An 18,583-nucleotide genomic window follows, 5' to 3' on the forward strand; every position below is an offset into this window, starting at 1 on the left:
GTGTGTGGTAGGCTATCGTATAATATATTATGTGCATGGGACATTTAAGGCTACAACTGATAAAGTAGGTCTGTACCATAATATGTAATCACCTTGAGTGATCACACAATCAATCCTTTTATCTCAATTTTTTTACTTTTTTGTAGAGACAGAGTCTCACTTTATGGCCCTTGGTAGAGTGCTGTGGCGTCACACAGCTCACAGCAACCTGCAGCTCCTGGGCTTAAGCGATTCTCTTGCCTCAGCCTCCCAAGCAGCTGGGACTACAGGCGCCCGCCACAGCACCCAGCCATTTTTTTTTTGTTGCAGTTTGGCTGGGGCTGGGTTTGAACCCGCCACCCTCGGCATATGGGGCCGGCGCCCTACTCACTGAGCCACAGGTGCCGCCCTTATCTCAATTTTTTTAATTGATTCTTATTGTCATACTTGAATAACTGCGCACTGATTTACTTCCACTGAAGTTAACATGCAGGGGACGTGACAGCTGTGTGGAGGCAACATCCTCACCGTCACTGACACTCCGTTCTTTGCCACGTCCCTAATGCTCATGAGTGTTAATCTATATGTTTTTCCTAAAACTGTGTAATTAATAATAAAAAAAAACCTTTCAGAGTTATGAAAGATCATTCTAAGATCAAGACCACGAAATCATGGAATTTAAAAGATGGTTGTTAAAAGCTTATGTTCTATAGCTCTATTTGTAGAAGAAATGAAACTGTAGTGACTTAGTATTTTTTTCAAGTTGTTTTATTTGCTCCTTCTGAAAAAGTTAATTGAACTGAATTTCTAGTTTTCTTCAAACAAGGATTTTCAACTCACTGTCACTGGCAATGTGAAGTCAACAAGACAAAAGCAATCAATGGAAGGAATCTGTATGCTAGGCCAGTTTTATTCTGTGCATGGTATATTGTAAAACAAAGGGGTGTAGGAAGAATGTATTTAGCAGGGTTTCAGAGAGCTGAGTTTGCTGCAATCACATTGTTCTCCAAATTTATATTTTTTTGTGCATATGATGACGCCAGTGGATCAGGTGAACAAACCTTAGACAATGACTCATGAAGTTCCCCTAAATATTAAATAATGTCTTCCTAGCAGGCAGTAATATACAGGAATCATCCCTTTGATTATTCCCCTAGCTCAGAGTTGACCAACCGTAGCCCACAAAAAGACTATATGATAGTGGTGGTGGTGGTTGTGGTGGCACACAGAAATCTGCCAATTGCTGGGTTTATATGAGTACCTATTTTTGCTTTACAATTCACTCAATATCTATATAGGCTGTGCTAGGCACTAGATGGCCCAGCATTATTCCAACTGAATTATTTAATTTTTTGGATTCGTTTTATATTAAACCATAATACATTATTTCTTGAAGGATGCTTGGATCGTAAGTATTTTCTACAAGGTTATGATGACATTCTACAGTGGGGCTATCTGGTGTTTCATTCTAGTATGACATACCTGTTTTAATCTGGGAATCTTGTCTCAAATTAAACATCAACTAAGTTCAAAAGTAATTTTTTTATTTCAACTCTATAAAGTATACAACAGGCACTCGGCAATTACAGCTGCAGGAAAAATACAGAGCAAATCAAAGCAGGTTAAGTTTATGAAAAAGTTTTTAATCTACATCAAAAGAGTGCAAGTGGTCAGTGACCATTTGATGACAGTTTGTTGCATTCTGACTAACAAAGGACTCTTTCATGTAGAACAAATTGTAAGAGGACAATCAAATAACCATAGCTGTAAGAGTACAAAAGAAATGACCAGTTGTAAAAACATCATATATTGAAATAAATTGGGTAGATGATGCTTAAAGAAATGTCCCTTTACTCAGAAAGCCCCAATCTCCGAGTCATTGTCAAGGTCCCAGAGCTGTCTGTTGGTGCAGGGGCAGATAGAGAGGAGGGCTCACAACACACTTTCAATGTTTTGCTTTCTAGGTCGATTGGAAACTTGCCTCATAAATGACTTGCATATACAAGAACTCAGAGAAAGCATCCTGTTTTGTTGAGTGGTGCACCAAGGTACTTTTTTCATCATTGGTTTCAGAACGAGGTGTGGTTAGCAGTCCCTTCCAATTTTTCTTCTGGGTTGAACCATTGTTAATGGAGTCTATAAAACGAGATATGTTAGAACTCAACTGCACTAATTTTTCTTTTTTTTTTTTTTTACAGAATCTGCACAGCTTAGCAAAACAGGAATACCTGTATACAGACTGATAGTATGTCATATATTAATTGGACCTGCACATACATTTATACATTTCACAGAAATGACGCTGTATCTCATTAACAGATACACAGCTCTGGTACATTTAACAGAAATAAGAGAACAACTTCATCATTTCTGTAATTCATCAATATTATATAATAAAGGCTTAGAAATTTTCAGCAGAAAGAACTGTAAAACGCAGCAAGCTAAGAAAGGACAACATTTTGAGGTGTGTTTGTCTCTGTCATGCAGCATAACACCAAATTTGTTTTTTTAATAGGATGCCATGAATTTAAGGCACTTGCAACAATGCCAGACAGCCAGGTCATGTTCTAAACTATGGGACAGATGAATAACAGTACAGTTGACATAATTTTCAATAATACTGACAATTATGACATTAATTCAAGTCTACTTGGACCTAAAAACATTATTCAGTACAAATAAAATGAAATAATAATGCTGTGAAACACTAAAAAAAGTTACATGTACCACAAAATATCACACAAAAATATCTATTTACATAAATATTTGTCTGTGGTCCTATTGTGAAAGAAAATGTTGTTATGAATAATGCACAGATCACCTCTATTGTATGAAATCAGTTCTAGTACCCTATTTTTCAATATGGTAGCTGACTTTGTTAAATTGAAGTTCATTATCAGTTTAGTCATTCGGAAATAAAACAAGAAAAATTCAATAGTTGAGTTTATATATTATTATACATGTGTAATTCACATGCATATTCCACAGTTTTAAGTAAAAATTATGACTGGTAAAGAATAAAATCAAATTTGTTCTAAATGCTGTAGGATCTGATTCATATCTTAATAAGAAAGAAGATATAAACATAAAAATCATTTATAGAAATTTTCCAGAAATCATTTTCTCTCCCGTATTCAATCTGTATCAAATATTATGATGTTCCTTTCCTTGGCAGTTTTCAATTTTCCTGTGAGTCAAGACACACAGAAAAGCCCTTATTTCCCATTCTTAAAGTATTAAAAAGAAAGTCAGTTAACAAATCAAATTAAGTTGGCACTATTCTAACTTACCCGGATGTTTTTTAGTGTAAGAAAATAGAGGGGGGATGAAAAATCCATAAATAAAGTGAGATGCACTTTAGGTAACTGACCACGAATTATAGCCCTAGCATCTTTGTTAAGACAAGATTTAAATCCTTTAAATGCAATGTTGAAAATTAGATGAATGCTTTCTGTTAGTAATTCATGGAAGATGCAGTTCACCTTTATTTTTCTAGTGAGTGCTTTAGACATCCTAATGCAATGCCACTGGTGAAATGAACAAAGATGCAGGAACAAATGGGAGGAACGATCTACAGTCACATTGTGCTGAATGCTACTTCTTCCTTCTCCGTAGAATTTATTCAGATTGGGTTGTCTTAGACTTGAACCATAGCTCCAAAATCCACAGTAATTGCTTATCTCTGGGACTTTGGGGATATTTGAAAAGTTATAGGAGTAGATTCTCCTTCCTAATGACGAGGAAAATTTAAAATTCTAGCAAGCAAGCTTAAACCACGCTATCATTCAACAAAAGTTGATGAACATTGACTATAATGTTGTAATTGTATATTTTTAAAAGTCCAATTAAAAGAAATATAAAATTTTTGAAATAGCATTCATAGTTGGATTTCAGCTTGACATATTTGTGTTTTCTAAAATCTGTAGAAGAGAGTGTAAATCTTGGGGGGAACAGATTGATTTTATGAAACTGTAAGGGAGGGAAAACTCTAATAACACAAAAATAACAATAAGATCTCAGGATCAAAGTTTTCCTTTTGTTGTTTTGTTTTTTGATTGTTTTTCTTGAGGCAGAGTCTCACTCTGTCACCCTGGGTAGGGTGTGCATAGCTCACAGCAACCTCAGATGCTTGGGCTTAGGCAATCCTCTTGCCTCAGCCTCTCCAGTAACAGGGACAACAGGCACCCACCATACCTGGCTAGTTTTTCTATTTTTAGTAGAGATGGAGTCTCACTCTTGCTCAGGCTGGCCTCAAACTCCTGAGCTCTAGCAGTTCACCTGCCTCCGTCTCCCAGAGTAATAGGATTTCAGGTGTGAGCCATTTTGCTTGACCAGGATCAAAGTTTTAATTTAAGGGTTTTCCAATTATATTTGATACCCTTAGCACTTTTCTCCTCCAAACTCTTTTAGAGTATTATATTCTGATAAGATATCATATTCTAAAGTAGTTTTAAGTGTAACAAATTCAAACTAAATTCATAATACATGCCTCCTTGGCTAGGGTATAATGATCCGATGAGACATACTTATCTTTTTTGTAGAAATGTCCACAGTTGATTAAAAATAACAAAAACAACTTTCTATTGAAATAAAGCAAACCTCAATTTTACATACCAAATTCATTCTCAGTTCTAAATTGGGATGACAACTTGAAAAGTTATGTACTTTCATGGGTAGGTACAATGATATTGTCCAGGAAAAGCTCCCTCATGACCATGTTACTTATGATAGCTGCTAGCCTGTCACCCAAGGACCCAGTTTAATTTGCTGATTCTTTTCCCCATGTGAAGAAAACAAATAGGATTGATATGTGCAAAATCTAGTCTTTCCTAGGAATGATGAAATTTCAGGATTGTAATATCTCTATCCTTTTTAGCTAAAATTTATTTTTAAAAAATCAGCTTCCCGATTTCCTCTCTACAAGTAAGTGGACTCTCACATGGGCTCATTCACAAAAAAGGTAATCCACACCTGGGTCTGGTCTTCTTCCCCGACCTCCAGGAAGGAAGGTTCCTCCTCCTGGTCTGGTAAATCGTTTTTGACTTTATGCTTTCTATATTTGCCTTTTTTCTTCATTTTTAAATTTTAATTTGGTATTTTTTGGTTCAGGCCTAAGACAAGAAGCTGGTTTAAATGAGTTTTTAATCACCTTTGTCCCTCAACCCTAGACTGTGTTGTATAAGTGAAATCTGACAGAAGTTTGATTTAATAAATTTACTGGAAATGCTTGAGTCTCTGGCTACACATGTAATGATTAGAATTTATGTTGTCTGTTCAGACACTGACATTTACAGATGAAAGATATACATAGCACCTATATAGTTTTTAATTTATTTTTTGGATCAGTTTTAATCCCTCCCAACCCCACTCCACCCCAAGGGTTTATTTTTATAAAAGGGAATACTTTAAGCCTCAGTTTGAGGGTATGTTAGGTAATAAATAAAACCAATTGGCTGCTAGTCATTTACTTCCAGGACCCATCTTTGACAGAATATATTTTTTTAAATTAAATGGTTTTGTGAGTTGCCTTTTTTCCCACTCTGTCATGCCAATTTATCAAAAAAGAAAAGAAATCATGCATTATTTTTCAATCCTCCATGAGAACACATATATACCTGCTATAAGAGGTCTCAGCAGAATCCATAGCAGTTGTGCTTTTATCATATCAATTTTTAAAATCTGTCAGAAAGAAAAGGTAACATTCAGTCTTGTCATCAGCACTACTGGGAAATAAAATGGTAAAACTTCTAGCACTGGTTTGACATGAACTCTGTGGCCAACAGATGTGTGGTCCTCTTGTATGGTGTATATACCAGCTTGCAATAATAGATCCCGCAACCTTCACTTGAAAAAAGGGAATAGCCCAGTTTCTGTACCATAGTAATCTATCGTACCCAATATATTATTCTTTCATCTTCTTGGATATTCCAGCAAGGTACATTCTCTTTTACTAGATTGAAGTGTTTCCTACAGCCTTTCAAATTATAATCAGAGCAAAGCAAGATCATTGCAACAATAGAAAACATCTCTTTACTGGTGAAAGGCTTGGCTTCAGGACCACCATGTCAACTGCTACGTTAGGTTCAAACAGAAAACATGTAAAGAGCACTACTGTCATTTAAGCGGTAAGTCCTAATGCCACTGTAGTTCCTGGAGCAGCATCGGTCCAAGGCATCATGGTGACCCCGAGCACTAATCTTCTCTCTTTCCCTCAGGTTTGCTGGCAGCTGTGTCTCAGGAAAAGCTGTCTTCAGCAAGGCAGAAGCAGGTGAGAGAAATACATTAGAAGTCTATGTCCCATCCTGAGTTGTCGTCAGGCGGTGGTTCATCGTTGTCCTCAGGGAAACTGTCAAAATTGCTCGTGTCTGTGGGCGACGCCACCTGGGAACAGGAGAAAATGAACACTGAAAGATTTCTGATATTCCAAGCTAGGATTTTTTTTAAAAGCATTCTTTATTCATTCCCTAGTCAATAACTCTTGTTTTCTTTTCTTTTTAGTGTCTACTATGTAGTAGCTATTGTGTTTTGTATTGAGGGTAAAAGTGGTGAGTAAAAATAGACATGGTTCTCACCCCCATGGAGTTTATATGCTAGTAAGTAACAAATGTGCACCTAAAACCAATAATCATCAAAATCTATATATAATTCACGAACCTGTATATAACAAATTATCACATACACATATATACAATAAACTTTGTCTAGAACTACTAAAAATATATAAGATGCCAGGAGAATATAAAAGCGATCATGTGAAAACTTTTTGTAAAAGTATTAATTTTTTAATTTTCATTTTAATTAATTAATTTAGAGGCAGAGTCTTACTCTATCACCCATGCTGAAGTGCAGCGGCATCATTAGAGCTCAGTGCAGCCTCAAACTCCTGGCCTCAAGAGATCCTCCTGCCTTAGCCTCTGGATAGCTGGGACTATGGGTATGTGGACCATAACCTGCTAAATTTTTGCTTTTTGTAAAGTTGGGATCTTTCTATGTCGTGCTCAGGCTGGTCTCAAACTCCTGGCCTCAAGCAATCCTCCTGGCTCACCCTTCCAAAGTGCTAGGATTACAAGCGTGAGCCACTGCTCCCAAACAAAATTGTATTATTTTAAACCTAAGAATTAATAAGTTCAATGAACAGGTTACAGCGTGTGCAGAGATCCTCAAGAGAGGATCCTACTGTGAAGTAGCCAAAAGGAGCCACCATGGCTGCTGGGTAGGAGGGAAGTGGAATAAGGGGGAGCTGGAGAAGTCGGTAGGAGCCAGGTTACGCAGGACCTTGTGGGCATCTTAAGGATTTTGTGTGTTTATGTGAAGTATAATAAAAAGCCATGTCTAAATGCAAGCAAAATGTTTGCAAATTACTGGACAAAGTTCAATCTGCGGACCATCAGTAAAAACCTATTTAATATTACTATTGCCTAAAAGCAGACCCCGGATACATTTAGATTAGACTAATTTAGATTTGACCCAGCTTCTTTGTCTACTAACTTCATGAATGCAATTAACATCTGTGATGTAAGAGATGGTAATGGTGTTTTTGTTTTGTTCATTTATACATGAATAGTAGCACAGAAATAAATCTTAGAAGTAGGGGAAATGGGGTCTGGTGTGTGGTGCAGTGCTTGGAGTCCCAGCTATTCTGGAGGCTCAGGCAAGAGGACTGTTTAGCCCAGGAATTTGAGGCTAACTTTGGCAACATAGCAAGACCCTATCTCCAAAAAAAAAAAAAAAAGAAAAGAAACAAATATTTCTGTATAAAGAGCAGTTTTGAGTTAGTCCTAGAGAAAAGAAGCTTATAAATAAAAGTCCAGGGATCACAAAGCAGATCTTTCCCCTTAATCAAGATGTAGCACATTTTATAAATAGGTATGATACCAAGTAAAAATATAAATTCAATTGTTTAAAATCGATTTCAGCTTAACATGATATAAGCAGTGCACTTGGTGGACTAGGGAGTAAACAACAAACCCAATGTTTTAAGAAAACAGAGTTTATTAAAAACAATCTTTTTCCTTTTAGAAGCTGATGGAAGGATGAGAAGACCCGCGTTAGCCTGGGAGTGCTCCGTAACACTATGGGAGGAGGATAGGAGGAGCTCTGTGGGGGCATCCATGAATCAACATTCCTCAAAAATCAGCAGCCTGTGAAACTGTCAATTGCTGCAGACTCATTATGCTCTTTTGTCTGCATCTGTATATGTTTAACATTCACCATTCTAAAAGTTCACTTGTATTCCCAAATAAAAGAAACTTGAATTAAAACGAACAGTCAGAAAGATAAGGGTACTGCATACATAGTCACCATCCTCCAGTGTATCTGTTTCCTAGCTTGGATTTTCGACTATGTCATTATTTGAATGTGATACTTCTCCTATAGTTTATTTAACCTGATGATAGGATAAACCTTGGAAAATAACAGGTCTTTGTTGACTGATGTGAACATCATCAAGCATCTCACACAATCATAAGCTGGAGAGGACACTTACACTTGGTATTATAGGAGGTGTCAAGGTGCCTTTTCTCAAGCCTTCCCAGTTAAAGCCCTCAAACCATCTAGGAAAGGGGAAAAAGCAGACAGTTAGAGGCATTTTACCTAAGCCTAAACCCTCTCATTGCAACATTTATGATATATGTGACTGACGGAAAGCCTTTAGGCAAACTTTCTTGTGACAACAATGTTTTCTATTTAATTACAGACTTTTTTCAATTAGTTTATTTTATAAAATGCGTGTTTTTTAGAATTATAATTGTCAAATTTCAAGTACCAGTTAACATGCAACTCTTTTTCTCTTGCAATTTCAGGCACGATGTCTGTATGACTTTGTTCTTACACTATGATTATAATTTAATAAATGCCATAATATGCTTGGCCCTCTGCTGTAGGGGACATTTTATTTTAAAAAGATAAAATCAGGGCATGAAGAGTCAGGACAGAAAATTAACTTTCCATCTTTGCTACTGATTCAGGGCACAGTCTCAGCTAATTAACCTTTTCACATCACTGTATTGGTCTCTACATATCTCATTTTCTTTTCTTTTTTTAATAGAATGAAGGTATTTTGTACATACTATACAGCTTCTTGTGTGTCAAAATAAGGATCACATGACACTAAGGGTTAGTTTTTGTTTTGCATTTGAAGGGTTTCGCTATTAGCTAATACTTACAACATATTCCTAACAGGCCTTACAGATATTCATAGCTTTTTTTTTTTAAGTAAACACACTCCTTTGAAAGGGATGTGAATTGCCTGTGACTGTTACACAAACAGGCTAATAAAGACAAATCCATTTGGGCTGACTTTAGCTTTGGAACATGCAGTTAACACAGGAAAAGATATTTAAGATGTTGCAATTGTTTTAAAAGAAAACTATATTTTGTACTTTCCTTCTCTTGTTGTATCATCTTATTAGGAAATGGTTGAAAAAAATGTATTTTGCTTTTAGTCTAGGAAATGAGATATGATATAGTGAGGACTGATATTTTTAATATCCTGGTAGATAATAGAAGCCTCAAATTAAAATTACACATTTCCTTTCTTGTGCCAGAGAGGGGAAAAAAAATAAAGGCTTGTTAGTATGAGTTAGTTGAAAACTGAATTCAATGAATTTGTTGTTGGGAATGTCATAGGGTTGTTAAATATGTTTACATGAGTTCTAGACACACAACCAGGAAGGCCTTTAAAAGACTAAGTGGTTTATACCCTCTTTTTGGAAGTTCCTGTAGGCTAATTGTGTCAGCTGTACACCAATAATCTGAAATGATAGCATCCTGGGGAAATGCTTGCCAGGTTTTCTGAACTCTGAAACCCAAATTTCTAAGGAAAGAACACTTACTTGTGCTTTTGAATGTCTTTTACTCCATTCTTCAAATTCCCTAATCTTTCTGACGGGTTGTCCCTAAAGGTAAAATAATAATTTTATTAAATAATCCATTTTTTTTTTCATGATAATCCTTTCAAAAATAATGTGCTTGGAATATTTACCTGCATAGTTTTTTAATTAGATTAGCAGCATTTTTGGCAATCTTCTTTGGAAATTCTATCATGTCAATCCCCCTCAAGATGATGTTGTAGGTCTTCATGGGATCTGGGCCTGAGAAAGGCGGGCTGCAAGAACAAGGACCATGAAAAGAGAGGTTGCTTTTGCTTCTACACGAGAACATGGATCGCCATAAACGACATCAACGACATCATTTTTATTTGCAGGATTGTATTAGTAGTTTTCATGGAATTAAAGTTTATTAATAGCAAAACAGTGTGGAAACCCTTCTAGGTAAAACACTTGGCTATAACCCAGTTACAACCTAAGAATAGGGAGAAAGGGGAAAGGGAGGGGAGGGAGGGGGGAGGTGGGTAGAGGGAAGGGGATTGGTGGGATTACACCAGCGGTGCATCTTACAAGGGTATATGTGAAACTTGGTAAACTGTCTGTGAAGCTAGTGAATGACGCCCCATGATCATATCAATGTACACAGCTATGATTTAATAAAAAAAAGGAAAAAAAATAAATAAATATTTTAATCACCAAAAAAAAAAAAACCACTTGGCAAAACCACAGATGCATCTATTATTGTTCTCCATATTTCTTTTTGGCCTGAGTATCTAACCCATTTGCTGTCTTTGCCTGTTCAGGATTCCTCTTCCACTCCTTCTCATAGCTACTGAGTCACTGATCACACTTGGGATGAAGTCCAAAATCGCGGGAGGAGCCACAAGAACATCAAAGAAGTGACCCCTCCTCACCCCACCTCATGCTTTCAACAACCTTCTCTCTCTTCTGCTGAAATATCAAGCCCTTCGCCAACTCAGGTATTCTAGGGGGGGGTTTGTTTGTTTTTGCCTGGAAGGTCAATTTAACTGGCAAATGCCTCAGTTTATCAAGTTTTAGCATAAATGCTGGCCAACCTTACATAGGTTATATAGGTCAAATAGCTTATATCAACCAATGTACCCTACTCATCCAATCCAATGCTCAAATTTAATCTTAGAGCCCCTTATTAGACTCTTATAGAACCCTTATGACTTATTGTGTTTTATAATTATCTTTTATTTGTGTGCTTGTTTTAGGTCTTTCTTCCCTTCCGGACTATGCTTTGTTTCCTCCTGGTATTCCCAGAGTTAAGTAGAGTACCCAGCATGCAGGAAGGGATCAATATATATTTGTCGAGCTAATGCTTCTTCAGAATACTGTTCCCCTGTCCTTTGCTGCCTGTGATAGGCTCTCAGCAGATGCCTTAGCACTAGCCAGCCTCTTTGCTAGCAAGAATGTAATAACCAAGCCCTTGTGTGCCAGATACATTAGCGATTTTTTTTTTTAACTTTCCATCCTCAGTGTGTGATTTTGTCTCCGCCTCACAGGATACAAGGGTAACTGAAGTTTTGATATATTCCTTGGAATATATCACAGTTCAGAGAGGAGATTATGGTACACCTTGACAAATGATTTATTTGGAAATTAATTATTCTCTTAAAACTGAGTTCACGTGTCTTTGAGAAAGAAATCCTACAGATCATTTTTGTCATGTCCATCATGTTTGTTAATAACAATTCAAACTATTTCCTTTTATCAGGCAGGCTAAAAAATGAGTTATTTAAAGTGGAGGTTAGTAGATTTGCTTGTGCGGGGGCTGTGATGACCTCTATCTTGATTTTCTGTGACAAGTGCTTTCTTCTGATTTTAATATGTCATTAACTAGTAATTGCCTCCCAATTGTAAATCACTTCTAAAAATGCATAAATGTTTCCATGCAATTCTATTTAGCATTCTCTTAGAATTTAAAAATGTTCTTTTATGTGATGCTATGATTGAATATTCCCTTTACTCTCTTAAGTTAACTTGCCAATTTTGATTTTTACTTTAAAAAATAAGGAAGAACCACATCTTCAGTTTTCTTTATCAATCGAATAATAAAAAAACTCAGTTTTCTTGTTTATGATTTTGCTTTTCTATTTATCTGTTTATCTTATACAACTGAAATCATTTATTAAAAATGATCTTCATGGTTTTACTTCTTTTTTTCTGTTTCACTGTTTCAAATTTTATATTTTTATTTATTTATTTTTAATATGGAATGCTTCATGAATTTGGGTGTCATCCTTGCTCAGAGGCCATCCTAATCCTCTGTGTAGCATTTCAATTTTAGTATATGTGCTGCTGAAGTGAATGTCTGCATGGTTTTCCTAAGTAATGCACGTTCAGTCTAAGATATTCATGGAAAATATATCTATATATATATACTTAAAATTATTTAAAAGAAAGTAAAAATCATCCAACACCCCAAAATATTAATGATAATCATTTGATGACCATAGTTTCTGTATTTCTCTTTGTAGATAAAGGCACACAACATTATAGTACATATGTTTTTTAAATTAAAAATGTATTCGCAATTTAATTTTACTTTAGTTAAGCTGAGGAGAAAACTTGAAAAAAATGCTAAATGACAAATATGTGCTTTTTCATCATTATACATTCCTTAAAAATTCTCTAAAATTAAGAAAAAAATTTTAAAAACTTTGAATTCAGAGCTTTCTTTTCTGTAATGACATGCTTCAACTGTAAAAAATATTTAAGGTTACTGATTATGACTAATGAAAAATAAGTATACCTATAGTTATTCCTTCCTTTCCCCTCCCACTTTAACTTTTGTTGCTTTTAGTATTGTTTTTAAGATTGACAAAAATTACAATATTTACATTCTGCTCAATTATCCAAATTTAAATGACACTATCTATGTTCTAATTAATTAATGTCAAAGTTCATCATCAATCTTTTTACCAGTTTCTCTATTCCTGATTGGTTTATTTTGATTTATCTTTTTGTTGACTTGGTCAAAAAGGCCGGGGGTATATACTTTATATATTATATTTGCATTTTAAGAATAACTTAACTCTGTATAAATTGCTTGGGTTATATGTTCTCTCTCCTCAGTGCCATATAGTTCTAGACGTACTATCTTTTGGCATTAAAGGTGCTTATATATAGGCACCTTACTCCCTATACCAAATAGGACATACTTTGGTGGCTTTGATGTCAATATGATTATTCATTATTATTGATTTGAGGAGATCACACTTGGACACAAGTGTTATTATTCTGAATAGGTTTCCCTATGGTCACTGCAAGTCAAAAGGAAACAATGAGTTGAGTCTTTATGCCATGAATTTTCTATTACATAACTGAAATTCTTCCTTTAAGTTATAGTCTTGATCTAATCAATGCCACTCACAGAGGGACAACAGATGACTGGAATAGATGAACTTAACCTAAACATAGACTGCAGATGAATTCATCTTTTTCTGAGTGGTGGTGGTGGGTGATAGATCCTCAAATAAAATCAGTAAGTAAGAAAGGAGTTGGGGGCGGAGGGGTTGGTGTTGTGAGAAGGGTAGAGACTGGGTTCTTGGAGAACCTTTCTGATTATTAATCTTCCTTAAATTGGGCTAGCTATCCTGTAAACTAGAATAAAGAAGGTTGGAGGGAAGGAGGTAATGACAAATGCAACATCCTTCACTGGAATTAGTTGCTTTATAAACCCTCCCACCAGATCATCTATTTCGTTTGCACTCAATTTTTAGCATCAGGATATCAGGTGGCTCATGGCAAAGTCTGAAATCTTGCACTCACATCTCTCTCCTTTTTTTTCCCTCCCATTTTCTCTTTATTGACCAATATTATGGGACTTAAAAGGCAGTACTAATTGGTAACTGTACGAGTTCCCTTCAGTTCTTCTGTCATTCTGTGATGCTTAACTGGGTCTCTGTGTGAACACTCCTTCATCTTTCAAGGTCCATCCAGTTTTCGCTATGTTGTTATTCAAATCAAAAATCATAAGATATGACATTCAGAACCATAACACTTTGGAGTCATTCTTATGGCCCAGCAAAGTCTATCAGCATCACTCCTAGTCTCATACCACATTTCATAGTGTTTGGCAGGTGTGGCTGGTCAAATTCTCATCGTAACTAAAGATCATGCTAAATGCTTTATTCGTGTTTTCCCCTACCCTGTCCCTCCCCACCACCATCATAAAGACAAAAATAGAGTAAAAATGTTTTTGATGGAAGTCTCTCTGTCTTTTTATATTTCTTGAAATGGATGCTAAATTCATTTATTTTTAATTATAAAAGTTATCTTAATAAGATATGTATTTATGTTAATAAATTATTAATTTATCAATGGTTAATAAATGTGTGCTTAAGCTTTGGTTAAACCACACAAATTGTAATTATAGTTCTTTATTTTGATTGCTGTTCTACCACTACGTAACTTCTTTGTCCCTGCTGTTTAGAAAAGTGCTTTCAAATTTTCAAGTATTTAGACATTTTCTTTTTTTTTTTTTTGGTTTTTGGCCGGGGCTAGGTTTGAACTCGCCACCTCCAGCGTATGGGACTGGCACCCTACTCCTTGAGCCACAGGAATCGCCCTAGACATTTTCTTTTAAATCTTTGTTATCAAATCTTTGTTTCATTATTTTGTGGTCAGATGCGATGGCCTGTGAAATTTCTACTTTAAAACATTAAGGATCCTTCTGTTATTAATGATTTACTACAGTTTAGCATGTGACAATTTTTAAGATTAAGGCTTTAATCATTTTTACTATTAATCAATGAATAAACATTGATCATAGAACGATTTCTAATCAAGTAAAGAGAAATAGAAAGTTTCAATTAAATTTTAAATTGATACTTTAGTATAGTATGAGTAACGTATTAATAAATTAATACTTTAGTATTAATACTTGAGTGTAGTCATTAATGATTAATATTTTATTTAATAGTTAATATTTCATTTTCTTATATTCATTATATGATTGCTTTTATAGTAATTCTAAGCACACTAGAAAGGCTATCTATCTGTGTTAAATTTAACCTTCTTCTTTATCCAAATCTTTCATACCGTTATATGTCTACTTAATTTGTCATATATTTAAAATAGTTCACCACTATACAAAAGAGAATATCAAACTAAATTTGGTTAGGTCACAGATAATTTCTTTGAAATCTCCACAAAAGTTTTAAGAGTAATAATGTAAAATTCCAACAAATAAAAATCAGCACGGTTAGTTATCTGTGGCTAAGGTAGTAGTTTCTAAACCTCATAGAGTGCTTACTATGTGCTAGACAATCTTCTAAGTGTTTCATAGAGTCCCTGAATTCTCACAAAGAACCCTCAGTCTGAAAGTCCCAAATCTTCCTCTCATTCTCACTGTGATGACCAAGTCCCCTTCAGTGACTCTTTCTCATTCTGTCTTTTACTTTTCTTGCCACTGTCTCAACCCTATTCTAGGCTCTCAGCATTCCAGAACTGACAGTGATCTCCCAACTAGCCTTCCCATCCCTCTTCCAGTTTGCCCTACATATTACTGTCAACTTGTTTTTCCTTAAATACCAAACTCCTGTCATTCATTCCTGTGTCAGAAAATACTCAAGGATTCCCTCTCTGGATTGAGTCCAAATCTTCAAGTCCAGCAATCATGCCCCTTGAAAGATGACTCCTCCTATCTGTTAGTCTTTTACATGGACCTTTTACATGTCTATGCCTACCACTACGCTTCTCCTTAGGTCATGTCTCGCTGCTTGGAATGCCCTTTCCATTCTGTTCTATACCTAAATTCTATTCTCCCATCAAGAACCGACTATGGTCTTACATTCATTCTTCAAAGGCCTCTTTGTACAAACTCAGTGCTCTTCTGAACTCTGTGGTTCATAGTAACCCTGTTACTTCCCTGTCTTTAGCCTATCCGATGGTGAAGTATTTGTTTTTATTTTAGTATTGGTTTTGGAGGAGCTTATAGATTGTCTTATGTCTTGTGGTATTCCTAGTGCCTTTTCTCTTTGTTAATTATAATTCTGCACAAAAGATCTGTAGAGCTGGGCGGTGCCTGTAGCTCAAAGGAGTAGGGTGCCGGCCCCATATGCCGGAGGTGGTGGGTTCAAACCCAGCCCCAGCCAAAAACTACAAAAATAAATAAATAAATAAATAAAACAGATCTGCAGAGCATTCACATTTCATTTAGATATAACAATTGCTACACATATTTCTAACTTCATAGAAAAGTTGACCCTAGATATTTTTATATGATTATCATCTCCTTTGCTGGCTAAATGACTAGGCTCAAAAATTTCATAAAAGGACACTGGATCCCTGCACATTCACATATGTCTAGAGAATTAGCAAAATGAGACCAAGCTTGGTATTGAGGTGGTTGCCCTCATCTGACCCATTTGTGACCTTGCTTAATAAATTCCAGACATTTGCATAACTAATTCAAAGGTGGCACTAAGATATGGTGAAATTTACTTTAAGGTGGTCTAATCAGGTTGAAAATGGCAAGAGTGTGTAGCTGTTTGCTGGTCTATTTTTATCAGTAATTCCCTATCGATATCCATACCTGCCAGTCAGAAGTTCATACATTAGGATTCCCAGGGACCAATAGTCAGCTGAAATGTCATGGCCTTTGTTCAGGATGATCTCTGGGGCAACATACTCTGGAGTCCCACAAAAAGTCCATGTTTTCTTTCCAAACCCTATTTTCTTTGCGAAGCCAAAATCAACCTTATGAAGAGAAAAAAACAAGATACTTAAGGTACATACAATTTCATTTAAAAGCAATGAGTTATTTTGCTGAAATATACTGATGATGATAATAATAAAAAAGATGCAAGTTATTATAGTCCTGTCTTTTAAAAGGAATCTGCTCTACTGCAAACAAAGCCTCCCTTACCAAATGTAGTTTTAATGGAAAAAGTTGCAATGTGAGTGTCAGATAAAATTTACATCATGAAAAATAAAGGCAAACCTTTCTTTCTGGAAACAGTTTTTATTTTTCCTTCTTTTATGCCAATGGAGGTTTGGGCAGAAACAAAGACATTCTCCTTTACTCAAAATTTCTAAAAGATCAGGGCGGGGGGTGGGGGGCTACTTAACATCTTTCCCAGAATATTCATAATTTTGCTGGATTTAATAGAGTTGACAATTCATTTAGCATTAATTATTTAAGAAGCCACTTGATTCTTAAAAGAGGTGAATAACACAGTTATGGGACCAATAACTCTGCAACTGATAAACATAAGCAAAATAAAAGAAAAATTTATTCATTTTTCTAGAAACTTTCTTAAGAAACAGCTTTGAGTGCAGAAAGTCTATTAATATTATTTTCTAAAACAATTTGGTTGAATTGCAAGTAACTAACTGCTACTGATTTGACTTCTCTAAAAACTATATGAATAAAAGTTCCAAAAAAGTTTAAAAATGGAATGAGGTACTGACAGATCCAAAAAAAGGTGCATTTTTAAATGAGAGAACTTCCCTTCTATGGTAAATCTTTAGGGCTTTTGTTCTATTACTATTATTAACATAGCAGGACGGCATTGTCTGTAAAGTCCATTTTCCCCCATTAGCATTATTTTTAAATCTAAAATATTAAAATATTAAATGACTCATAGATTTTTAATACAACCACCTATTGCCTCTGAATGGCAGAAAGCTGAGTAGAAGAAAGGTCTTCTATGATCTCTCTTAAGTCTATGATATATGCCAGCAAGTGTATTTTCTAATCCTTATGAGAGAGCATATTTTGCTAGGCTATTGTTAATTTAAATTAGCCACTTTAATTTCTCATAACTGTTACATAAAGTGAAAGAATATTGAGTTGAAAATTGTAACACTAAAATCTGCTTTTAAGAAAAGTAACCACATAAAACTAAGACTACGTTAGCAAACAAACACAGCTTTATCAACAAATATTTTAAAACTGCAGGGGTAGAATCCCCATGCGAAATGCACTGACCAGTTTGGCATAACCTCGGTGATCTAGGATGAGATTTTCTGGCTTGAGGTCTCTGTAAATAATTCCTTTGGAATGCAGATAGGCAAAAGCTTCTACTACACATGCTGTGTAAAATCTGGTTGTAGAATCTTCGAACGAACCTCTGAGATACAGAAAATGGAATAGAAAGTGGATGAGAAATTAGTTTCTCTAACAAGCTTCTCTCTTTTTTTCCCATTTCACTGTATAACTTTGCCAAAATTTAACCCAGAGCACAATGTCTTAGTAGCTAAATGTCACATGATTAGCATTGCATTGGGTTTTCAAAAGCATTCCAGGATCAAGTCAAGGAATTATCTGCCTTTAAGAGTGAGATAGAGAAATCTAACTTCCTGAAAGGGCTGATGAGGCGTTCAATAACACACTGCACTTCACGGATTTAGTAGCTTCCTCTCAACAGCCCACTACTATGGAAAAAGGCAGAGAGTTATAGCAGTGGGCAGAAGAGAGAATGGATACTATTACAGAAGAGAGAATTAATATGATTATACTTCAGAGCTTGTCTACCAAGGATTTGCTTTTTAAAGGAGAGGTTTATGGGTTTATTCATGTTTATTCTTAGCGGGCTTGTTGTCGAATCTTTCTAAATGAGGTGGACCCATTTCATGAGACTGTGACCTAAAAGCCAGTTTTCAGAGAACCCCCTGGAAATGAATTGTAATGCGACTGATGCAATCATGTTGCAAGCTAAATATTCTGTTTTTCCATCTTCTGTCATCAAGACAGTATCTATTTCCTACACTCCTGCCTTCTTATTAATAGGAGAAGATGAAAC

General features: G+C 35.5%; 1 protein-coding gene and 1 non-coding gene across 4 annotated transcripts in view; both read right to left on the reverse strand.

The window, feature by feature from the left end:
- Window positions 1-1,506: 1,506 nt before the first annotated feature.
- PRKG1 (protein kinase cGMP-dependent 1) overlaps window positions 1,507-18,583 on the reverse strand; it is a 1,327,126-nt gene continuing 1,310,049 nt past the window's right edge. For all 3 annotated transcript variants that reach the window (XM_053583838.1, XM_053583837.1, XM_053583839.1), the window contains 6 exons: window positions 17,770-17,911; window positions 16,372-16,535; window positions 9,962-10,084; window positions 9,813-9,875; window positions 8,465-8,531; window positions 1,507-6,360 (listed from right to left, as the gene is read on the reverse strand). In XM_053583838.1, the coding sequence (XP_053439813.1) occupies window positions 6,262-6,360; window positions 8,465-8,531; window positions 9,813-9,875; window positions 9,962-10,084; window positions 16,372-16,535; window positions 17,770-17,911 (658 nt within the window). In that variant the 3' untranslated portion in view covers window positions 1,507-6,261. The remainder of the gene's footprint in view (window positions 6,361-8,464; window positions 8,532-9,812; window positions 9,876-9,961; window positions 10,085-16,371; window positions 16,536-17,769; window positions 17,912-18,583) is intronic.
- LOC128582791 (U6 spliceosomal RNA) lies at window positions 12,038-12,142 on the reverse strand. Its single transcript, XR_008379232.1, has one exon. It is a non-coding gene; the product is annotated as a U6 spliceosomal RNA (small nuclear RNA).

This window comes from Nycticebus coucang, chromosome 3 (assembly GCF_027406575.1).
Source record: "Nycticebus coucang isolate mNycCou1 chromosome 3, mNycCou1.pri, whole genome shotgun sequence".
Classification (NCBI taxonomy): Eukaryota; Metazoa; Chordata; class Mammalia; order Primates; family Lorisidae; genus Nycticebus; species Nycticebus coucang.